Source organism: Mobula hypostoma, chromosome 15, assembly GCF_963921235.1.
Source record: "Mobula hypostoma chromosome 15, sMobHyp1.1, whole genome shotgun sequence".
NCBI lineage: Eukaryota > Metazoa > Chordata > Chondrichthyes > Myliobatiformes > Myliobatidae > Mobula > Mobula hypostoma.
Window position 1 is genome coordinate 62,269,843 of NC_086111.1, and position 26,560 is coordinate 62,296,402.

At 43.7% G+C, this 26,560-nt stretch overlaps 1 protein-coding gene across 3 annotated transcripts in view; it reads left to right on the forward strand.

Moving 5' to 3' along the window:
* The first annotated feature begins 6,928 nt into the window (after positions 1-6,928).
* Positions 6,929-26,560, forward strand: part of LOC134357116 (protein shisa-5-like) — a 40,565-nt gene continuing 20,933 nt past the window's right edge. For all 3 annotated transcript variants that reach the window (XM_063068416.1, XM_063068417.1, XM_063068418.1), the window contains exons 1-2: positions 6,929-7,084; positions 25,467-25,527. In XM_063068416.1, the coding sequence (XP_062924486.1) occupies positions 7,027-7,084; positions 25,467-25,527 (119 nt within the window). In that variant the 5' untranslated portion in view covers positions 6,929-7,026. The remainder of the gene's footprint in view (positions 7,085-25,466; positions 25,528-26,560) is intronic.

The window sequence follows — 26,560 nt, forward strand, 5'->3', positions numbered from 1 at the left end:
GGTGCCCCTCAAGAAGACAGCAAAGTTGAATTCCAAAGCATTTCTCCGACTATTGACGCCCTCTCTACTGCTTGTTACAACTCCAGCTCTGAAATGGAAACTTCGAAGCTGGCAACTTAACTAACCACGCATATAAATATCATGGCAATCAACTAAGACTAACTTCCTCATTCGGTTTCCATGATAGCTGGAAAGGCAGCCCTTCCCCCCCCCCCAGTGTCAACGTTCACACATAGTGAAGTGAAACTGTGAAAAAGGCTAATAAAAAACAAACCTCAAAATATAGAAAAAAAATCCTGGACTTTCTCATTCAACCGTTCTTGATAGCAAAGGTGTTAGGTAAAAGAATGATCATTCTCTGCGATGGTCACTCCTCTCTCCACAGTGCTGAGGCTGTGAAGACTGCCCCGGCTGCTGTGTTCCGTGCCCGCTAATATGATGAACTGATTGATGAGTGAGTCTTCGGGCCTACTCCGGGGTTCCGATCTGATGAGGCAATTTTACTTTGGAACGCTGTTGTTTGCTGCAATTGTTTGCATGACTTGTATTTCTTGTGCGTTGAGTGTTGGCCTTTCATTTTTGTTCTTTAATTGGGTTCTTTTGGGTCTCTTGCTTTGTGACTTCCTGTGAGCAAGAAAATCTCAAGGTTGCGTGTTTTATATATTTTTTGATAATAAATTAAACTTGAATCTTGACAACCAAACATTTTTAGATGTCTGGAATAGAATATGGAATAGAACTTTATTGTCATTGCTCAGGAGAATGAGATTGTGGTGCTACTCCAGTCCGTGTAAGACATATTTACAATGCATGTGGTATGGCTTAATAAAAAAAAATCCCATATTTACATGCGACAAGTGACTTTGATAGTCCGTTATACTCAAAAGCCGTTGGCAAGCAGGGGTGCCATATTATTCAGCTGCACAACAGCCCTCGGGAAGAACCTGTTTTTCAGTCTTACTGTCTTGGCTAAGATGTGTCTGTGTCTCCAACCCGATGGCAGGAGATTGAACAGACAGCATCCGGGATGGGATGGGATGGGTCTTAACGATGTTGCGAGCGTCCAGAGTTTTAGGTGGTCTCCAGGTCCAGCAGTTGAGTCCCAGCGATGTGCTGAGCCAACCTAATCACCCGTTGGAGTGCATTGTGGTTTGTTTTTTGGGATATAGCTTTCTCTCTAATGTTAGAGACACACATTGAAAGTCATTCTTAATCATAGAAGAGGAAGAGAGACAAATAGAGGATATAAATAAAATCTTCAGGTCTAACCATGTGTGTTTCTCACAATATGTTAAGTTCCCTCTCAGAGTATCAACCCCATGCTAAGCTTTAATGACAACCAATTCTGACCATTAGCTAATAGCGTCTGTTATCATGTCTGTGGATTTAAACAGATCAGTATCTATTGAAAATGTATTTGGAACCCGAGTCTGCAGAATAATGCATTGGCATAATTTGCATTTATTTAGCTCGGTGAAGCACCTTGCAGTTTGCAGGGCAATCAGGAGATGAGTTATGATGTGTGCACTGACTGCATCTCAGTGGGAAGATAATGGGCTATTTCTGAAGTGATGTTGGATCTGAAACTGCAGTCTACACCACGCTGAGCCTGGGCACTGGCTGTGAAGTTGGCAATGGCCCTCACGTTCTACACTTCACCTCCAGTGGAGGTAATTTACCTTTAGCAATGCACAAAACTATTCTCTAGAAGTACCGAGCACTGTTTTGCACATACTTACATTACATCCACTGCACTTCTATTACATACACAGCAAGAGGTTTCCATGGCAAATCTTAAAACATTTATAATGTCTTCTGCAAGGCATCAATGCCACATCTCAGTCAGAGACACCATCTGTTGCCGGTTGATATCATTCTAATCTGGAAAGTAAGAAAGACAGATTCAGATGAGCTTATTGGGTGCCATGAAATCCCTTGCTTGCATGAATCTCACAGTCTACAGGCTCTGCTCTTTTCCAGTGCTACGCTGGCAGCCTTCGGTGGTGAAGGTGGAGAGGAACGACGATCTGACAGGTCCAGAGGCTGGAGGTCTCCCTGATAATCTCCCCAAAGGCTGTGGAAACTGATGCCACAATTAAATTGAAAGGTCACTGAGAGGATGTTGTAAACAGTTCAATGTTCTGGGCAGGCTCAGCGAATCCAGTTTCAAATGTCATGCCCAGCATGTGAACCATCATCTTCAGACTTGGTTACACTCAGTAATTCCCCATCGGTATTCTCAGTCACTTAGGACACCTAATTAAACCATTCCCGTACTCCATATCCATAGCACTGCCTCAGATCTCCCATCTTGCACAGACTTTTAACCAACTACAAAAAGCATACCGCCAAAGCAAATTGTACAATACCAGCAATAGCTTCTAACCAGGGTGGTGAAGCAAATGTGTAACCTTAGCCCTTCTCCCTCTCTCATGGAGGACACTGCGCTCATTCTCATTGGATCCCATGTACAAACGGTAGATAAAATGGTGACATTCTTATACCTATATAAAAGGCTTCAATATACAGGCTTTCAAGAGTATGCAGAGCAATGTAGATACAGGCATCTCTATCATGGGCACAACCCTCCTTGTCATCGAGGACATCTTCAAAAGACAGTGTCTCAAAGTTCAAAGTAAATTTTATTATCAAAGTGCATATATGTCACCATATACAACCCTGAGTTTCATTTTTCTGTGGGCATACTCAGCAAATCTATAGAATAGTAACTATATTAGGATCAATGAAAGATCAACCGGAGTGCAGAATGCAACTGTGCAAATGCAAATATTAACAAATAGCAATAAAATACAAGAACATGAACTAACAAGTTAAAGAGTCCTTAAAGTGGATTTGAGTATACTCTATATTACATTGACTGTTCTTTTTATCATAAATTATTATAAATTACTATGATTGCACATTGCATATTTAGAAGTAACGTAAAGATTTTTACTCATGTATGTGGAGAACGTAAGAAATAAAGTCATTTCAATTCAATTCAGTCATTAGATGGGGGAACGTCTCAGTGGATGAGCAAGTGAGTGTAGTTATCTACTTTCATTCAAGTGCTTGGTGATTCCTGAGTTGCAACCGTTCCTGAACCTGGAGGAAGAGTCCATCAAAATGGATCCCCATCATCTAGGACACGCAATTCCCTCTTACTACCATCCGCAGGGAGGTTTAGAAGCCTGAAGTCACTCACTGAATGATTCAGAAATAACTCCTCCTCTGCTATTGGATTTCTGAATGGATGTGAACATCACCTCATTATTCCTTTTATTTATCACTGTTTTCTTTATGTTCGTAATTTACAATAAGTTCATGTCTCTGCGCTGCACTGCTTTTGCAAAACAATAAATTTCACATCGTATGTCAGCAATGCCACTCAAACAATACAATGCCGTTGCTACAGACCGAGCACGGGGAGTTATCCCATATTTCGCACCCTCTGATCCAATCCAGTAATAATGTCCAATGCCCTTGAATGGAAGATACTACAGAAAGTGACAGATATGGCTCAATTCATCACGAGGAAAGCCCTGCCCAGTGCTGAACACATATAATGAATCATCATCGTAGGAAAGCAGCATCCATCATTCCGGACCCCACCCCAACACCCAGGACATGCTCTTTCCTCGCTGCTGCCATCAGGAAGGTGGTACAGGAGCATCAGAACTCACACCGCAGGTTCAGGACCACCCCTCAACCATCAGGCTTTTGAAACTCAAACCAGAAATTCTGCAGATGCTGGAAATCCAGAGCAACGTACACAAAATGCTGGAGGAACTCAGCAGGCCAGGCAGCATCCATGGAAAAAAAGTACAGTTGACGTTTCGGACCGAGACCCTTCGGCAGGACTGGAGGGGAAAAAAAATGATTTAAAAGTTGGGGAGAGGGGACAGAGGAACACAGGGTGAAAGGTGAAACTGGGAGGGGGAGGGATGAAGTAAAGAGCTGGGAATTTGATTGGTGAAAGAGATATAGGGCTGGAGAAGGAGGAGTCCAATAGGAGAGGACAGAAAGCCATGGAAGAAAGAAAAGGGGGAGGAGCACCAGGAGGAGGTGATGAGCAGGTAAGGAGATAAGGTGAGAGAAAGAAAAGGGGATGAGGACTGATGAAGGGGGGGGGGGCGGGGGCATTACCGGAAGTTTGAGAAATCGATGTTCATGCCATCAGGCTGGAGGCTACCCAGATGGAATACAAGATGTTGTTCCTCCAACCTGAGTGTGGCCTCATTGCAACAGTAGAGGAAGCTATGAATTGACATATTGGAATGGGAATGGCGAGTGGAATTAAGGTGGGTGGCCACTCAGAGATCCCACTTCTTCTGGCAGACAGAGCGTAGGTGCTTGGCGAAACAATCTCCCAATCTACGCTGGGTCTCACTGATATACAGGAGACCACACCAGGAGCCCTGGACATAGTATGTTACCCCAACAGACTCACAGGTGAAATGTCACCTCACCTGGAAGGACTGTTTGGAGTTCTGAATGGTAGTGAGAGAGGAGGTGTAGGAGCAGGTGTAGAACTTGTTCTGCTTACAAGGGTAAGTATCGGGAGGAAAATCAGTGGTTTTAATTCCACTTCCCATTCCCATATGTCAGTCCATGGCCTCGTTTACTGTCAAGATGAGGCCACACTCAGGTTGGAAGAACAACACCTTATATTCTGTCTGGGTAGCCTCCAACCTGATGGCATGAACATTGATTTCTCGAACTTCCAGTAATGCCCCCCCTTCTCATCCCCCTTTCCCTCTCTCACCTAATCTCCTTGCCCACCCACCATCCTCCTCTGGTGCTCCTCGCCCCTTATCTTTCTTCCATGGTTTTCTGTTCTCTCCTATTGGACTCGCCCTTCTCCAGCCCTGTACCTTTTTCACCGATCAACTTCCCACCTCCTCACTTCATTCCTTCCCCTCCCGGTTTCACCTATCACCTTGTGTTTCTCCTGCCCCTCCCCATCTTTTAAATCAACTCAGCTTTTTTTTTTCCAGGCCTGCTGAAGGGTCTTGGCCCAAAACATTGACTGTACTTTTTTGCTATAGATGCTGCTTGGCCTGCTGAGTTCCTCCAGCATTTTGTGTGTGTTGCTAGTCTCTTGCATCTAAAGGGATAACTTCACTCAACTATACTTGCCTCATTATTGAAATGTTTCCACTATTTATAACCTTACTTTCAAGGGCTCTTCATCTTGTTCTCAATATTTATTGATCATTATTATTTCTTTCTTTTTGTATTTACAGTTCGTGGCCTTTTGCACACTGGTTGAACGCCCTAGTTGGGCAGTCTTTCATTGATTCTATTACAGTTATTATTCTATTATGGATTTATTGAGTTTGCCCACAAGACAAGCAATCTCAGTGTAGAATATGGTGACGTATTTGCACATTAATAAATTTACTTTGGACTTTGAAATAATGAAGGCTGAAAAAGCCAGCATACCCATCTCCACTTAAGAGTTCTATTAGTTCAGTGAAGGGTATTTTTCCTCCGGCCAAAGGAGTGTTGAGAGGATTATCCATCATCTGTGGATGTGGTTTTAGCCTTTGTGGTGTGAGCAACTTTACCACGTGCAAACTGTGGATGAAAGCAATGCTAATCCAGCAGCTTCAGCAGAAGGACATGAAGACCTACCTGTGCTCAGGGAGCAGATCTATTTGTTCTGGATTTAGAAGATTGGTGGAGGATAGTGTATAATATTGAACCATACCGTATGTGGGGTTCATGACAGGATGAGCTTTGAGATGTTTGAACTAGCACAAGAATTTGAGAGGAGATAATTGAATGGCAGAGCCTATAAAAAGTGGTGGACACAGCCCAGTCCATCACAGGGAAATCCCTCCCCACCATTGAGCACATCTACAAGGAGCGCTGGCACAAGGAAACAGCATCACCATCAAGGACCCCCATTGTCCAAGCCATGCTCTCTTTTTGCTGCTGTCATCAAGGAGGGGGGGTGGACAGGAACCTGAGGTCCCACACCACCAGTTTGGGGAACAGTTATTACCCTTCAACCGTCAGGCTCCTGAACCAGAGTGGATAACTTCACTCAACTCAACTCTGAACTGATCCCACAACCTACGGACTCCAGCTCCTGAACTAGAGGGGATAACCTCCCTCAACTTCACTTGCCTCATTTCCGAACTGTTCCCACTTTTAAGCACATATCATCTCATACTCTCAATATTTATTGCTTATTTATCTTTATTATTACTCTATTTTTTCTTTTTGGTATTTGAACAGTTTTCTTTCTTTTTCACACTAGTTGCCTACTGGTGCAGTCTTTCATTGATTCTATTACGGTCATTGGATGTTTTGAGTATGCCTACAAGAAAAGGAATCTCAGGGTTGTATGTGCATTTATAATAAATTTACTTTGAACTTTGAGTTTTGAATTCATGTTCTCAGTATTATTTATTGACTTATTTATATTTTGTTTACAGTTTATCTTCTTTTGCCCATTGTATCCTTGTCCGTCTTTGTGTATAGTTTTTCATTGATTTTATTGTACTTCTCAGTTCTAGTATGAATGCCTGCAAGAAAATAAATCTCAGGGTACGATATGGTGACCTGTATATACTCTGACAATAAATTCATTTTGAGCTTTGAACTATGAGATTTTAATTTTTGCGATCTGCCACATAATAACTTGTTAAAAGGCCTTTTGCAAATTTTGTTAGAGTTCTAGGAACTTTTGGTCTCCTCAGCGCTGCATCAATTATAACTTTATTAACTATCCACCATTTTAATCCAAATGTTGAAGTTATATCTTTAAATTGAAGAACTTTCAGCTGAGGGGAGCAAAAGCTGTTTTATGACAGTCATCTTCATCATTAAACACAGGAGGGCACTCTTCTAGTTTTCCATGATTCCATCACAAACAGTTTCCTAACCAAACTCGTTTTCATACTAGCAGCATGCACGAGCTACACTAACTTCATTCTCTTCCGCAGACACAGGAGAGACACATCTCAACTGAGCTCTCTAAAGGCGGCAGAAACTAGAAAGAAAAACTCCGTAGAAATGATGCGCTGGCAGACTATGTGCTTATTGATTGTTTGCATGGTAATTCAGTCTTCTGGTAAGTTTGGAAATATATTACTTTAGTTTTTTAAAACATGGAGTATTTATAGGCAACATTGAAATTTTAATTTTGTGCAGATTGTACAGACTAGTTTTATGAGTTACTGCAAGCCACTTGGTAATTGTTCTGCAGTAAGTTGAATACAATTTTTTTTTCCAGAATGAATCTATTGCCCTCAGATTTTCTAAAATAAGGCTACTCTGAAAGTAAAATTGAATTGTTCTGGGTAGCGCTGTACTAGTCTAGTTAATGAATTCAAATCTTAGTGCTGTGTTAACAAAGGTTTTGCGAAACAAAATTATGTTAACATTTCTGAATTAATTGAGAAACTTTAAATTTTCTGGATTAATTTATAGAGTAAAATTCTATCCTTTGCAACACAAAACTCTGGAGGAACTCAGTAGGTCAGGCAGCATCTATTGAAAGGAATAAACAGTCAGTATTTTGGGCTGAGACCCTTGGTTGACTGTTTATTCCTTTCCATAAATGCTGCTGACTTGTGGAGTTCATCCAGCATTTTGTGTGTGTTGTTTTGGATCTCCAACATCTGCAGAACCTCTGACGTTTAAATTGTATCCCTTCACTTGATTCACTTTCTTTGAGGCATTTTATGGATCAGATTCCCTTAGATGTGAATATTCATTCATTTAACTTGCCTTACAGTTGATTTTAAGGTGTGGTGATTAACCTACCAAAGTCTGCTTTTCGCTTGACACATAACATTTTGCATAAGGTGGTCAAAGTGATTTGCATTTCCCTTCCTCTGCAGCTATTGAAGTTTCAGAAATTGTTACGCTCTCCCAAACCAGAAATGTATTCAACACTTCAGTATCCTATTAGATACAAACCCATATTTCAAACTTGTTGCTAAAATATTAGATCCACAGAAACCTTATAGAATGTGGCTTAATGAGATTCAACACAGCACATTGATCCATTCCCACAAAAGTCACGATTCAGTTTGGGAGTCCTTTCTTAACATCAACAAATTTGGTAAAATTGAGACTGTCCACCTAATCGTGCTCCTGGTATTAGTGACAGCGTAATGTTGTGAGTGGTTTCCAGGTACTAAAAGACTTTGGAGACCCTGAAATGGCAGAAAGGAAGCATCTGTAAGACTCTGTTACAAAAATCTGCCACCCTCTACCCAAGGCGGAAACAAGCAGGGTATGATAGATTTTTTTCCTCGACTTTAGTAGATGTTAATTGCTCCTGTATAGAGGCTAATCAAATTATGATGTAGAAGAGGAACATTTCAAAGTTCAAAGTAAATTTGTTATCAAAGTACATATATGTTACCATATACAACCTGAGGTTTGTTTTCTTGTGGGCATACTCAGTAAATCCAAGAAGCACAAAAGAGTCAGTGAAAGCCTGCTATCAACTGGTTGGACAAGCAGCTTATGTGCAAAGGACAAAATATGCAAATACAAGAGAAAACAAAAATAATACTAATAAATAAATAAGAGAAAAACTATTAAGAACACGAGGTGAAGAATCCTTGAGTGCGAGTTCACAGGTTGTGGGAACAGTCCAGTGATGGGGCGAGTGAGGTGGTGATGGACAGGAGCTATAGGGAGGTGGTCACCCCAAGGATTTAAGAGACAGTTAAATGGGTGACTGCCAAGAGAGGGAAGAGGAAACGTCAGACAGTTGCGAGTACCCCCATGGCCATCTCCCTCAACAATAAGTACTCCATTTTGAGTACTGTTGGGGGGGGGGAAGATGGGGAGAGAGACAGCCTACCTGAGGGAAGCAACAGTGGCCATGCCTCTGGCACTGAGTCTGGCTCTGTGGCTCAGAAGGGTAGGGAATGGAAGAGGATGGCAGCAGTAATAGGGGAATCTAGGGTTTCATGGACAGATAGGCGATTCTGTGGACATGAAAAAGAGTAATGAGCCCTGACAAAGGGTCTCAGCCCAAAACGTCGACTGTACCTCTTCCTAGAGATGCTGCCTGGCCTGCTGCGTTCACCAGCAACTTTTGTGTGTTGCAGGAATGGTAGTTTCCCCCCCACAGTTTCCAAGGTCCGTGATGTTTCTGAACATATCCACAATATCCTGAATAGGGAGGGTGAGCAGCCAGAAGTCGTGGTACATACTAGTACCAGCGACCTAGGTAGAAAAAGGGAGGAGGTCCTGAAAACAGGATACAGAGTTAGGAAAGAACTTGAGAAGCTGGACATCAAGGATAGTAACCTTGGGATTGCTGCCTGTGCCACACGACAGTGATGTTAGGAATAGAATGAGGTGGCAGATAAATGCGTTGCTCAAGAATTGGAGTAGGGAGCAGGGATTCAGGTTCCTGGATCATTGGGACATCTTCTGGGGCAGGTGAGACCTGTACAAAAGGGACGGGTTGCACTTGAATCCGAGGGAGACCAATATCCTTGGGGACAGATTTGCTAAAGCTGTTGGTAGTGGTTTAAACTAATATGGTGGGGGTTGGGAACCAGTATGAGAGCTGAGGATGGGCCAGCAGGTTTACAAGTAGATAATGGGTGTAACATGAATGTAAGGAAAGATAAGCCAATGATTGGGTACAAATGCAGACAGAGCAAAGAGCTAAATTATACCACAGAGACAAAATTCAAGAGCAAAGAATGCAGGACTGAAGGTGCTGTATTCAAATACACATAGTATTCAGAATAAATGGATGAACTCAAGGCGCAATTAGAGATTGGTTGGTATGACGCTGTGGGCATCACTGAGTCATGACTAAAAGGTCATAGTTGGAGCTTAATATTAAATAAAATACACTGTATTGAAAAGATAGGCATGAAAGCATAGGCAGTAGTGTGGCCCTGTTGGTAACAGATGGAATAACATCTTTTGAAAGAGGTGACATAGGGTCAGAATGTGGAATCTTTGTGGGTGAAGTTCAGAAACTGCAAGGGTTAAAAAACTATTATGGGAATCGTATATAAGCGTCCAAATATTAGCCAAAATGTGGGGTTGAGATTACAAAGGGATGTGGGAAAGAGTAATGTCACAATTGCGGTGCGGGGCTTCAATATGCAAGGGGATTGAGAAAATCAGGTTGCTGTTAGGTTGCAAGAGAGGGAATTTGTTGAACGCCTATGAGATAGCTTTTTAGAGCAGCTTGTGCTTGAGCCTACTCGGGGAAAGACTATCTTCGAGTGGGTGTTGTGTAAACATCCAGATTTTATTAAGGAGCTTAAGGTAAAGGAACCCATCAGAGACAGTGATCATAATATGATTGAATTTACACTGCAATTTGAGGGGGAGAAGTCACATGTATCAGCATCACAATGGAATAGAGGGAATTACAGAGGCATGAGAGAGGAGCTTGCCCAGGTGGATTTGAGGGGAATACTGATGGGGATGACAGCAGAGCAGAGGCGGCTGAAGTTTCCAGGAATAGTTCACAATATGTCCCTCAGAAAAAGTAATTCTCAAATGGCAGGGGTAGGCAACTGTGGCTGACAAAGGAAGTTAATGACTGCATAAAAGCCAAGGAAAGGGCATATAATGTAGCAAAAGTGAATGGGAAGCTGGGAAGTTTTTAAAATCCAACAAAAGACAACTAGAAAAGCCGCAAGACTGGAAACTATTAAATATGAGGGCAAACTAGCCAATAATATAAGGCAGGATACTAAAAGTTTTTCAGTTCTATAAAGTGTAAAAGGGAGGTGAGAATTGACATTGGACCACTGGAAAATGATGCTAGAGAGGTAGTAGTAGGGGACAAAGAAATGGTAGAAGAACTTTAACAAGCATATTGCATCAGTCTAAACTGTGGAAGACACTAGCAGTGTGCCATAGGTCCGTGAATGCCAGGGAGCAGGAGTGAGTGCCATTGCTTTTACAAAGGAAAAAATGCTAGGCAATCTGAAAGGACTTAAGGTTTTAAGTTACCTGGACCAAATGGACTACATCCCAGAGTTCTGAAAGAGGTTGCTGAAGAGGTAGCAGATGCATTAGTTATGATCTTTCAAGAATCACTTGATTCTTGCATGGTTCCAGAGGACTGGAAAATTGCAAATGTCACTCCACTCTAAGAAGAGGGGAAGGTAAAAGAAAGGAAGTTATAGGCCAATTAGCCTAACCTCAGTGGTTGGGAAAGTGGTGGAGTTCATTATTAAGTATGAGGTTTTGGGGTACTTGGAGACTAATGATAAAATAAGTCAAAGCCAGCATGGTTTCTGTAGAGGGAAATTTTGCCTGGCAAATCTGTTGTAGAGTTCTTTGAGGAACTAATGAGCAGGGTGGACAGAGAGGCAGTGGATGTCATTTACTTGGATTTTTAGAAGGCATTTGATAAGGTGCCATGCATTAGGTTGCTTAACAAGATAAAATCCTATGGTATTACAGGAAAGATACTGACATGGATTAAGGAATGACTGCCAGGCAGGAGGCGCGAGTGGGAATAAAAGGGGCCTTTTCTGGTTGGCTGCCAGTGACTAGTGATGTTCCTCAGGGGTCATTGGGACCGCTACTTTTCACATTGTTTGTCAATGATTTAGATAATGGAATTGATGGCTTTGTGGCAAAGTTTGCAGATGATATGAAGATGGGTGGAGGGATAGGTAATGCTGAGGAAGCAATGCGATTGCAGAAGGACGTAGACAAATTGAGGGAATGGGCAAAAAAATGGCAGATGGAATAGTGTAGGGAATGGTTAATGCATTTTGGTAAAAAGAACAAAAATGCACACTGTTTTCTAACTGGAGAGAAAATTCAAACATCAGAGTTGCAAAGGGACTTAGAAGTCCTTGTGCAAGACTCCCAGGTTAATTTACAGGTTGTGTCCGTGGTAAAGGCAGCAAATGCATTGTTGGCATTCATTTCAAGGGGAATAGAATATAAAAACAAGATGATAATACTGAGGCTTTATCAGACACTCATCAGGCCACACTTGGAGTATTGTCAACAGTTCTGGGACCCCATATTTCAGAAAGAATGTGTTGTCAGAGTCCAGAGGAGGTTCATGAGGATGATTCTGGGAATTAAGGGGTTAACATAAGAGCAGCATTTGGCAGCTTGGGCTCATACTCACTGGAATTTCCAAGAATGGTGGGGGAGATCTCATTGAAACATACTGAATGTTGAAAAAACCAGATAAGGTTGATGTGGAGAGGATGTTTCCTATGGTGGGGGAGCCTCAAATTTGAGGAGCAACCCTTTAGAACAGAGGCAAGGAGGAATTTTTTTAGCCAGAGAATAGTGAATCTGTGGAATGCTCTGCCACAGACAGCTGAGGAGGCCAATACCATTGGTATACTTAAAGTGAAAATTGATGGTTTCCAGATTGGTCAGGGTATCAAAGCTTATAGCTAGAAGGCAGCTGTATGGGGTAGAATGGGGTCAGCCATGAGCAGACTCAATGGGCTGAATGGCCTAATTCCACTCCCATGTCTTGTGGTCTTAAGTGAAGTTATCCCAGCTGGTTCAAGACCTTGATGGTTGAGGTGAAATAACTGTTCCTGAACCTGGCTCCTGTACCTTCCAGATAGCAGGTGGCAAGAAGAGCATGACCTGGGTGGTGGAGGTCTTGATGATGGATGTTGCTTTCCTGCAACTGCACTCCATGCAGATGTACTCAATGTTAGGGAAGGCTTTACCCGTGACAAACTGTGCCATATCCACTTCTTTTTGTAGCATTTTCCATTCAAGAGCATTGCTGTTTCCATACCAGGCTGTGGTGCAGCCAGTCACTATACTCCCCACCACCTATCTATGGAAGTTTGTCATAGTTTTAGATGTCATGCTGAATCTTTGAAAACTTCTGAGAAAGTAGAGGTGCTGCAATGGTTTCTTTATAATTGCACTTACATGCTGGTCTAAGGACAGATGATCTGAAATGATTACACCAAGGAATTTAAAATTGCTGACCTTCTCCAGCTCTGATTGCTGAGGGAGGACTGGCTTATCGACTTCCAGTTTCCTCCTCTTGAACTTAATAATAATCTCCTCGGTCTTATTGTTGAGTATGAGGTTGTTGTGGCTGACAAGAGAAATTAGGGATAGTATCAATTCCAAAGAAGTAGCATACAAATTAGCCAGAGAAAGTGGCTCACCTGAGGACTGGGAGGAATTCAGAGTTCAGCAGAGGAGGACAAAGGGCTTAATTAGGAAGGGGAAAAAAGATTATGAAAGAAAACTGGCAGAGAACATAAAAACAGACTGTAAAAGCTTTTATAGATATGTAAAAAGGAAAAGACTGGTAAAGACAAACGTAGGTCCCCTGCAGACAGAAACAGGTGAATTGATTATGGGGAGCAAGGACATGGCAGACCAATCGAATAATTACTTTGGTTCTGTCTTCACTAAGGAGGACATAAATAATCTTCCAGAAATAGTAAGGGACAGAGGGTCCAGTGAGATGGAGGAACTGAGTGAAATACATGTTAGTAGGGAAGTGGTGTTAGGTAAATTGAAGGGATTGAAGGCAGATAAATCCCCAGGGCCAGATGGTCTGCATCCTAGAGTGCTTAAGGAAGTAGCCCAAGAAATAATGGATGCATTAGTAATAATTTTTCAAAACTCGTTAGATTCTGGACTAGTTCCTGAGGATTGGAGGGTGGCTAATGTAACCCCAATTTTTAAAAAAGGAGGGAGAGAGAAACCGGGGAATTATAGACCGGTTAGCCTAACGTCGGTGGTGGGGAAACTGCTGGAGTCAGTTATCAAGGATGTGATAACAGCACATTTGGAAAGCGGTGAAATGATCGGACAAAGTCAGCATGGATTTGTGAAAGGAAAATCATGTCTGACGAATCTCAGAATTTTTTGAGGATGTAACTAGTAGAGTGGATAGGGGAGAACCAGTGGATGTGGTATATTTGGATTTTCAAAAGGCTTTTGACAAGGTCCCACATAGGAGATTAGTGTGCAAACTTAAAGCACACGGTATTGGGGGTAAGGTATTGGTGTGGGTGGAGAATTGGTTAGCAGACAGGAAGCAAAGAGTGGGAATAAACGGGACCTTTTCAGAATGGCAGGCGGTGACTAGTGGGGTACCGCAAGGCTCAGTGCTGGGACCCCAGTTGTTTACAATATATATTAATGACTTGGATGAGGGAATTAAATGCAGCATCTCCAAGTTTGCGGATGACACGAAGCTTGGCGGCAGTGTTAGCAGTGAGGAGGATGCTAAGAGGATGCAGGGTGACTTGGATAGGTTGGGTGAGTGGGCAAACTCATGGCAGATGCAATTTAATGTGGATAAATGTGAAGTTATCCACTTTGGTGGGAAAAATAGGAAAACAAATTATCTGAATGGTGGCCGATTAGGAAAAGGGGAGGTGCAACGAGACCTGGGTGTCATTATACACCAGTCATTGAAAGTGGGCATGCAGGTACAGCAGGCGGTGAAAAAGGCGAATGGTATGCTGGCATTTATAGCGAGAGGATTCGAGTACAGGAGCAGGGAGGTACTACTGCAGTTGTACAAGGCCTTGGTGAGACCACACCTGGAGTATTGTGTGCAGTTTTGGTCCCCTAATCTGAGGAAAGACATCTTTGCCATAGAGAGAGTACAAAGAAGGTTCACTAGATTGATTCCTGGGATGGCAGGACTTTCATATGAAGAAAGACTGGATGAACTGGGCTTGTACTCGTTGGAATTTAGAAGATTGAGGGGGGATCTGATTGAAACATATAAGATCCTAAAGGGATTGGACAGGCAAGATGCAGGAAGATTGTTCCCGATGTTGGGGAAGTCCAGAACGAGGGGTCACAGTTTGAGGATAGAGGGGAAGCCTTTTAGGACCGAGATTAGGAAAAACTTCTTCACACAGAGTGGTGAATCTGTGGAATTCTCTGCCACAGCAAACTGTTGAGGCCAGTTCATTGGCTATGTTTAAGAGGGAGTTAGATATGACCCTTGTGGCTACAGGGGTCAGGGGGTATGGAGGGAAGGCTGGGGCGGGGTTCTGAGTTGGATGATCAGCCATGATCATAATAAATGGCGGTGCAGGCTCGAAGGGCCGAATGGCCTACTCCTGCATCTATTTTCTATGTTTCTATGTTGTGCACTATTCAGCCAAATTTCCAATCTCCCTCCTATATATTAATTCATCTCCACCTTTGATTTGGCCAACAGTGATGGTTGTCAGCAAACTTAAATACGGCATTGGAGCTGTGCTTAGCTTCACAGTTACAAGTATAAAGCATGGAGCAGGGGGCTAATCACCCCACCTTGAGGTGCCCCTGTGCTAATAGAGATCGTGGAAGAGATGCTGTTGCCAGTCTGAACTGGCTGGGGTCTGCAAGTCAGGAAATCGAGGATCTAGTTGCACAAGGAGGTATTAGTCTTGGAGCTTATTGATTAGTTTGCTAAGATGGTATTGAATGCTGAGTTGCACTCAACAGAGAGCATCCTGACCTATATATCTTTGCTGTCCAGATATCCCAGGGTTGAGTGAAGAGCCAATATATGGGCATTTGCTGAGATCCTGTAGGCAAGCTGGAGTGGATCCAAATTGCTTCAGGCAGGAGCTGCTATATTTCATCACCAACCTCTCAAAACACTTCTTCACCATGCATGCAAGTGCTACTGGACAATATTCATTGAGGTAGATTACCACATTCTTCACAGGCGCTGGTATAATTGAAGCTTGCCAGGAGGTGGGTACCTCAGGCTGTTGACGTGAGAGGTTACAGATCTTAGTTAACACTCCAGCCAGATGATCTGCACAGGTCTATAGTACTCAGCGGGGTACCCCATCTGGGCCGGATGCTTTGTGGGTTTACCCTCCTGAAAGATGCTCTCACATTGAAATCGGAGCATCATCGGAGGGCTGTGGGAATTTGTGAAGTTTCCCCCATGTCTTGATGTCAAAACGAGCATATAATGCTTTCAGCTCATCTGGGAGAAGCCTTGTCATCACCCATGTCGCTTGGTTTCACTTTAAGAGGTAATAGTATTCAAGCCCTTACACACCTCTTGAGCATCCTGCAGTGATTCAAGTTTGGCCTGGGATTGCCACTTCACACGTGAGATGGCTTTTCAGAGATTGTACCTGGATCTCTTGTACCTTACAAGGTCTCCCAGGATGCCATTGATCTGGCCCTCAGCAGATTATGGATCTCGTGGTTCATCTAGGGCTCCTGGTAGGGGGAAGTGAATGATTTTGTGGGGACACATTCATCTACGACTGTCTTTTATAATGTTCATAACATCGTGGTGTATTCATTCATATCCTCTGATGAATCCTTGCACATGGGCCCATCCACTGACTCAAAGCAATCTTACAGCTGCTCGTCTGCCTCCTGGCTCCACCTCATTGTTGTCCTTAACACTGGAGACTTACTCTTTAGCCTTTGACTGTATGCAGGTAGGAGGGCAGCCAAGTGATCAGATTTCCCAAAATGTGATCTAGGCATGGGACTGCAGGCATTCCTCATCATTGTATGGCTGTGGCCAAATGTGTTGGAACCCCTGGTGCTGCAGGTTATATGCTGATGATAATTGGGCAGAGATTTCTTCCAACAAGCCTGATTGAAGTACCCAACTATGAATAGAAATGTGTTGAAATGGCAGCATTCACTCTCTTGGGTGCCTGATTAATGCTGGCTTTTGGCAGTGTTTAAACTGTGGCCAAGACCATGGAGGTAAACTCTAGTAAGTAGAATGGTCAGGAATTAATATATTAAATGTTCCAAGTCAGGTGAAGAGTATGACAAGCTGCCATATCCGAGCATCACAAAGAGTTTATCATGAAACAGAGACCCCCATCTTTTGCCTTTTCCAAATCAGCAGTTCACTCCATCCTGTGTATTGAGAAGCCTTCAGGTCTTACCAATGCATCCAGCCTGTCTGGAGTGAGCCATGTCTCCATGAAACACAGAACACAACAATTCCTCGCAACACACATAACACAACACATTCACCAGGAACTTTCATGTATGTTGCTTGAAATTCCAGCATCTGCAGATTTCCTCGTGTTTGCATTTTTAAAAACAATTCCTTATTTCCTTCCAATACAGCAAACTTACCTTTAAGTTCTCAATCTTGTTCTCCAGCATGTTCTCCAAACATTTATTAACAAGATGCTGGGTAGAGGGAATTTCAGTCATCTGTATCTCAGCCTGACTTGGAGTCCTCACCTCCTCCCACTCTCCCAGCCGTGGCGATGCACTTTCATCCACTTAAAGATGCCGTACCCATATGCTTGAGACTTAAGTCCACCAAGTCTTTCAGAAGACTCAAATTGTCATAAGGAGGTGGCTGGGAACGGACCCAAGTGCAAGATGCAGACACTGAAGTACTAGGGACAGGACTAGGATACAGGGTGAGGGCAAGGACATGGACACAAAAACCAGGAACCCAGAACAGGACTGGACAAGAGAGCTAGGAGCACGGGCTTGGACTCCAAGCCAGAGGATGGACAAGGACCCAGTACCTGGGTCCTGCCTCTGGCTCAGACCCCAAAACTAGGCAAGGACAAGACTTGACTGGCAGGCAGGGCGAGGCTCAGCTAGAGACCTGAGGTCTTGCAGCTCCTCCTGGGCAGGGCACAGTACTCCACCCAACAGAGAGAAGGGACAGGAAGGGACAGAATCCACCACAGGGTAACAGCAATTTGGCCTGACTTACCCAACAGAGACAAGGGACAGGAAGGGACAGGGCCCATCACAGGGTAACAGCAATCTGGCCTGACTTACCCAACAGAGGCAAGAGACAGGAAGGGACATAGATACAGGGCGGCTCCAAGACAAGAACTTCAGGCAAGGCAAGAGTTACCAGCAAGACAAGACAAGGCAAGGCTTCAGGCAATGCAAGCCAAGACAAGATCTTCAGGTGATGCAAGAGTTACCAGCAAGACAAGGCTTCAGGCAAGGAAACAGAAAGCAGAGGAAAGGACACAACAAGTAAGGACAAGAACAATCCAGCAGCCACACCCTGCTCTCTGGAGGTATTTATGCAGCCAGCCCCAAGCAGAATCAACTGCCTCAATTAGCACTCAACAGGGACAGAAACAGGGTAGACAGGAAAACCTGGAGCAAGGGTCGATGGACTGGACTGGACCGTGAACCGGAATGCGGACTTCACGGACCGGACCATGACAGAAATAGCTAGTTCAAAAGTATGTTTCTGAAAGTGAAATTGCAGGCTACAGGTTGCAATGAGAATAATTCAGAGGAGGTATACTTAGAACTTTTGTAAGCAGCCTGTAAAACGTCACCGTGATTCACTGGCGCCATCTTGCAGAAAAAAAGCACTAAGCCCATTATTTTCATGACAACTCAAAAAGAGCTATCTAGTCTAACGGTGTGAACTCATTCTGTGGGTCACTGCTTTTCAACAACTCAACTAATGAGTCTGTAATTTCTAATGAGGACTTCTGTGTTCATAACCTTTTCAAGAAGAGATTTCCAGCTGGTTACAACCTTCTGCAAGAAATCCACTCGAAGTCAAAGTAAATCTATTATCAAAGGACATAAGACCATAAGACCTAGAAGCAGAGTTAGGCCAAATGACCCATTTATTCTGCTCCGCCATTCCATCAGGGCTGATTTATTATCCTTCTCAACCCCATTCCCCAGGGTTCTCCCGTTACTTTTGATGCCCTAACAACCTCTGCTTTAAACCTCAAGAACCTATCAAGCTCTTCTTTAAATACTCAATGGCTTGGGCTCCACCGCCATCTCTGGCGATGAATTCCACAGATTCACCACCCTTTGGCGAGAGAGGTTCCTTCTCATATGTCACCATATGTTACCTTGAGATTCTTTTTCTTACAGGCATGTACAGCAAAATGAAGAAATACAATAGAAGTTATGAAAGTCTATGCGTAAACAAAGACTGGGAAATGACCAACGTGCAAATGACACAAACTGAGCAAATACAAATAAATAAATATTGGAACATGAGCTGTTGAGTCCATAGCTTAGGGAATCAGTTTAGTGTTGTGGTGAGTGAAGTTATCCACAGTGGTTCAGGAGACAGGTGGTTGTAGGGTAATAACTGTTCCTGAACCTGGTAGTGTGGGATCTTAGGTTCCTGTACCTCTTGCCTGGTTGTATTAGTGAGAAAGGAGCATGGTCCAGATGGTGGGAGTCCTTGATAATTAATGGATGCTGCTTTATGGTGGCAATGTGCCTTGTAAATGTGTTCGATGCCCAGCCTACCTAGACATAGTCTGGGGGACCACTTCATTGAGCATCTCTGTTCCATTGGCTAAAAGCAGAATTACCCAGTGGCCAACCATTTCAATTGGAATCCCCATTCCGGTTCCAACATGTTGGCCCATGGCCTCGTCTTTAGCCATGAAGAGGCCACTCTCAGGCTGGAGGAGCAACACCCCATATTCCATCTCGGTGGCCTCCAACCTGATGACATGAGCATCAACTTTTACAAGCTCCTGTAAATTTTATCCCCTGTCCCTTACCTCTTTTTCATTTCCCTTCTCTGGCCTCTTACCTCTTCTCCTCATCTGCCTATCATCTCCTTCTTCCTTTTCTCCCATGGTCCACTCCCCTCTCCTATCAGATTCCTTCATCTCCAGCCCTCTGCCTTTTCTACCACCTCCCAGCTTCTTACTTCATCCCCCCCTCCCTCACCCACCTGGCTTCACCAATCACCCTCTAGTTCGTCCTCCTTCCCCTTTCCTTTCCATTCCCGATGAAGGGTCTCGGCCCAAAACGTCGACTGTACATTCATTTCCATAGATGCTGCCTGACCTGCTGAGTTCCTCCAGCATTTTGTGTGCATTGATCTCCATTCTAGAGATAACATGTGGAAATTTTCAGACTCTGTATAGATCAACAAGGCATGAAAAACTCATACTTTCGCAAACACTTTTTTTAGGATTAATGATTTACCTTGGTATTGGATTTAAAATTAGATCCTACAGTAATAGTCAGAAAAATCCCCCAAAAGAAAAAAGTTATGATTTTAGAGACACAATAAACTGCAGATGTTGGAAACCAAAACAACAAACTGCTAAAAAAGTTACTGATTTAAGTACTTCTCCCACTCCTCTCTTTTACCTGTTTCCCATTGTACTTATCCACCTGTCCTGTCTCATCTCCCCACCTGCCCTTCCCCTTCCCTTTCTCCATGGTCCATTCTCTTTTTTCCTGTCAGATTCCTTCTTCTCCTGTCTTTTCCACCTATTGTCTCCCAGCTTCCGACTTCATTCCCTCACCCACCCACCCACCTTTCCCCTCTCCTAGTTTCACCTATCACCTGCCAGCTTGTACTCCTTCCCCTCCCCCTACCTTCTTGTTCGGGCTTCTTTCCCCTTCCATTCCAGTCCTGATGAACGGTCTCAATCTGAAACATTGGCTATTTATTCCCCTCCATTGATGCTGTCTGACCTGCTGAGATCTTCCAGCATTTTTGTGAGTGTTGCTTGGATTACAGTAACTCTGTTACTTCTTATGCAATTCATAATTCACAGTATTTATTATTATCTATTGCATCATAATACGGTCAGGTTGAGAACCAGTTTCTTCTGTCAAGCCATTAGGCCTTTGAACTCCCTGCCACAGCACATTCGAAGAGTCACCGGTTAATCTGTCCTGTATCCAACAATATTTGAGTTTTGCACTTACTTTGCTTGTTTATGAATAATTTATTTGTAGATTTTATTCTTACTTTTCTTAGTTATTGTGTGTTATGTGTTCCTTGGTCTGGAGAAGGATCTCCTTTGACAGTATACATGTATATAGTCAAATGATAATAAAGTTGGGCTGACTTGACTTGACAACGTACTGCTGCCACCTGACAGCAAACTTCATGACATGTGCTGGTGATGTTAAACCTGATTCTGGTGCAGCATTTCCAGCTTCTGCAGAATCTCTTGTGTTTATGCTAAAGAGGTTGCTGAGTTAACTGTCTCTTGTACAAGTATTTCTGAAGGGCAGAAGGAGCCAGGTCGACAGTGGGGAGCTGGGGTGGTGGAGACAGAGGCTGGAATCAGATAACGTGGGGATGATGGGCAGACGGAACCCAGCGGAAAGAGCAATGTATTTATATAATGCAGGGAGGGGCAGTGGAAATTCTTATCATGTTGTTTTGACTTCTGTCAAACCTCACACCACTCTACTTTCTGCGGCGAGCTCAAGAAAAAACACAATTTCCACATTCTGTTCAACGTCTGGCTTGGTTTTCAATCACACATTTCCTGTATTATTACGTATCTGCTTCAACTCCTCTTCTGCTGTCTGTCCACATCTCTCTCAGCCTACCTGGCACTCACATGCAACCTAGATCCTTTTTTGGAATGGATTGGAACTGAGACCATAGTATCGCTGATCACCACGTCCACCCTTCTTCCAGTCACCTGGACATCCATTTACTCAAATTATGAGCAAGTTATTTTTCTGAGTCTCTGGTCTGAAATGTTGAACCCGTTTCTTGCCCCACAGACGCCGTCTGGCCAGCTGAGTCATTCCAGCACCTTCTGTTTTTGTTCCTGTTTTTATCCTCCGCACACAGTTTCATCAGCTTTCCATGACAGTGTCGCAGTTAGCACATTGCTTTACCAAGCCAGCTGTAAAATCAATGGGGATCTGATTCCTGCCACTCTCTATGAGGAGTTTGTATATTCTCCCCCGACTGCATGGGTTTCCTCTGGGTGCTGTGCTTTCCTCCCACGTCCCAAAGACGTACGGTGAGGGTGACTGGGTTTAGGGCATGCCACGTTGGTGCCAAATGTGTAGAGACACTTGCAAAGTTCTTGCTGATTTGATTTAACGCAAACAGTGTATCTCATGGTGTGTGCCAATGTACGTGTGACAAGTTCAGTGAAGCTAATCTTAGATCTTTATCTTTAAGCTTCCCCCAGTTTCAACTACATAGCCAAGCATTCAAGGCAATTTACAGTGGCCAAACAGTCGGCCAAGAGTTTGGGTTGTGGGAGTAATCCTGAGCACCCGAAGGAAACCTACGCAGTTTAAAATTTTTTTTTTCATTTACAGGATGTGGGCATCACCAGCTAAGCCAGCATTCATTGCCCATCCCTAATTGCCCTTGAGGAGGTGGTGATGAGCTGCCTTCTTGAACTGCTGCAGTCCCTGAGGTGTAGGTACACCTACAGTGCTGTTTGTTAGGGAGGGAACACCATGATTTTGACCCAGCGACAATGAAGGAACAGTGATATGTTTCCAAATGAGGATGGTGAGTGACTTGGAGGGGGATTTCCAAGTGGCGGTGTTCCCAGGTATCTGCTGTTCTCATCCTTCTAGATGGTATTGGTCAAGGTTCTGGAAGGTGCTGCCTTAGGAACTTCGGTGTGTTGTTGCAGTGCATCTTGTAGATAGTACACACTGTTGCAACTGTTCATCGACGGTGGAGGGATTGGATAGTTGTGGAAGGGGTACCAATCAAGTGGGCTGCCTTGTACTGGATGGTGTCGAGCTTCCTGAGTGTTGATGGAGCTGCGCTCATCCAGGCGAGTGACGAGTATTCCATTACACTTCTGACCTGAGCCTTGTCGATGCTGGACAGGCTTTGGGGAGCCAGGAGGTGAGTTACACGCCACAGGATTCCTAGCCTTTGACCTGCTCTGGTAGCCATGGTGTTTATATGGCTAGGGAAGACAAGTAAACTCCACACAGACAGCATTGGAGATCGGAATTGGACCTCGGCCACCGGAACTGTGGAACAGCAGCACTACCAGCTGCAGCGGCTTCGACATCAAGGGAGCTCAAGATGGGAGTAGTCTGCGTTTTGGTGAAGATGGGATATCCCAGGACAGGTTCTGGACTGGAAGGGGTGTTTAGTAAGGATTTCTAGGGGAAAATCAGGGTTGTATATTCAGTGAAGCAAAGAGTGTTGAGAGTGTGAAGGGAGATGGTTCATTTTTCATATTTTTTAAAATCTGCTCCTCCTGCTCTGTGGACTGACACAGAAAACTTAGACAAAGTTTTTCAATCCTGTTTTTTTTTTCTGGAGACCATCCCAAATCAAATAAAATGACTCTACTTAGAAACTTGCTTAATCGCTGAGCTACTGCTACTCCATTACTGCTGGAGGCGGCCATGTGCCACATCCCCCATTCCCCACCCCACCCAACCTGACAAAGTTTGTTGAATATCACAGAGTATGTTACAAATTGGTATCAAAATAATGCTGTAAGCACACATATGGTCAGGTAGCATCTGTGGAGAGACAAACAGGATTAATATTTCAGGTCTGAGACCCTTTGTCAGAACCTCAGTCGAGAGATTGGCAGGCCATCAGTGGTCACTGAGTGGTGCCAATTACAGCTGAAGCTTGCTGCTGTAACAATATGGTTCAAACTCATCATCATCATCATCATTATGTGCCGTCTTATGACATCATCATTATGTGCCAAGTCGCATGACGTGGGCGATCATGGTCTATCCGTGACCATGATTGTTCTTGGCAAATGTTTCTTGCCTTCTTCTGGGCAATGTCTTTACAAGATGGGTAACCCCAGTCGTTATCAATACTCTCCAGAGATGGTCTGCCTGGGGCCAGTGGCCGCATAACCGAGACTTGTGATAAGCACCAGCTGCTAATACGAACATCCACCACCTGGCTTTGCACGACCCTGATCAGGAGAGTAAGCACCTTGCCCAAGGGTGACCTGCAGGCTAATGGAGGGAAGGAGCACCTTACACCTCCTTTGTAGCTTCGCCACCCAAGATTCAAACTCAACCCCATAAAACCAATGACAAAAACGACCGGGGATCTTTCACCAGCTTCAGACATCCAAAAGTTGGACAGTGGCTGAACTTTCTACATATGATCATGAAGATTTACCAGCCTGCATGTCACAGTTCTGTGATTCCATCTGCAACCTTATTTTGCTTGGAAATCTGTTGCAAAAATATTCCTAATGAATAAGGCAAATCTTGGGGTACATAATGAAAGGCTTGTGTTTAACTGGTATACTTTACAGCCTAAAGTCATCCTGAAACATTCCCCCAGTGAAACAGTAATTACAGTGGCAGTGTAGAAAACACAACTGTTGGTTTACAGAGAGCTTACTTAACGTACTTCCTGCCCATTGCACTACTGGTGTTTAGGGCAACAATGCAGGTCTGCCATCTTTGGTTGTGTTCAGAGCTACCTTCATTGGGTCAGTAACTTCCTTGTGGTTTTCATTACTGTCAGTCATGCATGTCCCAGATGGAGACTCAGGAATGCCATCACACTCAGTTGTAGAAAGATTCTTCATTGCTGTTTCTGTATCAGTTTTGTTTGATCGGTTGTTAGCCCTGAGCTAAACCCCGGAACCTGGAGGACTGGTGGACCACTCTTAGTCTGGCCTCTACCCTTTGACCTGTTTGGCGTGGATGACCCTACCAAGAGGCAAAGCATAAAGCCCTGACTAGAGCCAACATAGCTCGACGGGTCATTGACGCATGCAAGCCCACAAACTCAACAACAAAGTTGTGGCCCTCTTGGAGGGTTTACATACAGCATGCCCCCATAAAAAGCGATGTGATAATGGCTGAATAACCTGGGTTTTGAGGTGTCAATTGAGGGTTTAGGATAAGTCAGGATAAGTCCTCAGCTCTTTTACTTATTTATATTTCACTTAGAAATACAGTAGGGCGACAGGCCTTTCCGGTTCAACAAGCCCACAGAGCCCAAGACACCCATGTGACCAATATCCCATTACATCTTTGGAATCTGGGAGGAAACCCGAGTATCCGGAGGAAACCCACGTGGTCATAAGGAGAATGTATAAACTCCTTACAGTCAGAGACAGAATTGAACCCAGGTCACTGGCACAGTATTATACTAACAGCTGCACTATAAAGTAGTATCATAGGATCTCTTTGTCCATTGGAATAAACAGCCAGAACTCCAAATCATGTCCATAAAACAGCAGCTCTGTGGGACCAACACTTCCCTAGCTTTTCATTGCACCCTCATACTCAGACACAGATTGATTTGTCTCAGTGGCATACACAAAATGCTGGAGGAACTCGGCAGGCCAGGCAGCATCTATGGTAAAGAGTAAACAGTCGACGTTTCGGGCTGAGACCCTTCTCCAGGACTGATTTGACCCAAGAGGCCTGGCTGAAAACTGCTGGCTTTCTAACAGCGATCGTTGCTCAAGAGCAATTTGATTAGATTTGAACACTTTGATTAGGACAGCTCAGTAGCGCAGTCGTCAGCACGACGCTCTGCAAAGCACCAGCTGTAGGACGGGGGTTCGATTCCTTTCCCTCCCGCAAGGGGTTTGTACGTTCTGCCCGTGGCTGTGTAGGTTTCCTCCAGGTGCTCTGGTTTCCTCCCATATTCCCAAAGACAAGCAGCTAGTGAGTTGTGAGCATGCTGTGTTGGTGTTGGAATCATGGTGATACTCATTGATTTGAATTGACGAGAAAGGCACATTTCACTGTATGTTTTGATGTCCATGTGACAAATAAAGGTGATCTTTAATCTGACGTCTCACTTCATCTCATTACTTTGTTATTTACAGCTCTAGACATCGAATGCAGCTTCGATTTCACGGGAGTGAATTGCAGGGAGAACAACACTACGTAAGTATTAAACAAATACTCATTTGTTTTCAGATATTTTCCTTGTGTTCTATGAGTTAAAATGATTGTTCCAGAGATTTGGATGTGATCTTGAAAATATTGAAACTAGAGTAGAAATACATTACGACTAGACAGATTCACACACTGCTGTTGTGTTTCTGAGTCTGTCCAAGTGGAGGAAATCAGACAGGGTTCACAGAATGACACGACTTTGTTTCATGGTTGTCTGTGGGAGGATGGACCTCAGAGTTGTATTCTGTATATATCCTTTGATAACAAATGTACTTTTGAATCTTTGAACTCCCTCGGTCTCTTCCCCTACCTGGCTTTTCCTGCAGATAATCTCAAACCCTTTCTCAGACCACCAATTGCCTCGGAATCCTTTTCTTCTGTCACGTTTCCTTCTCCTCTTTATAACCGGCCCTCCCGCCTCCCCACTCTCAGTCCCGATGGAGAGCTCCGACACAAAGCATCGATGATTTCTTTCTTTCCGCAGAAGCTGCATGACCACGCTGAGCTCTTCTAGCACATTGTTGCCCGAGTGCAGTATCTGCAGTCCCTCATGTCCTCAGAGCTGTCTTCAACTGTTCGTTAAAACCCAACTGAGCATCACACCACAAAGAAAATAACGTGAATAAACGTGAATCAGTGTAAATCAATGTTCAAGGTTCAAGGTTCAAAGTGTATTTATTGGCAAAGTATGCGTGCAGTATACAACTCTGAGATTTGTCTTCTCCAGACAGTCATGAAACAAAGAAAACCATGGAAACTTTTAAAGAAAAACATCCAAACCATCCCCCCATGCACAAAAAGAAACAAATTGTGTAAGCGGCAACAAGAACAGCAACCACCCACCCACCCCCACACACACAAAAATACTAAATAAACAAATTGTGCAATTGATAAATGAAATGATACTACATGAGATTTTACATAACATTTCCAAAGGTATGATATGAAATATTGCAAACCGTGTGAGTTCAGTTTCAACATTTAAGAGAAATTCATTAAGAACATAGATGGGAGGGGCTAT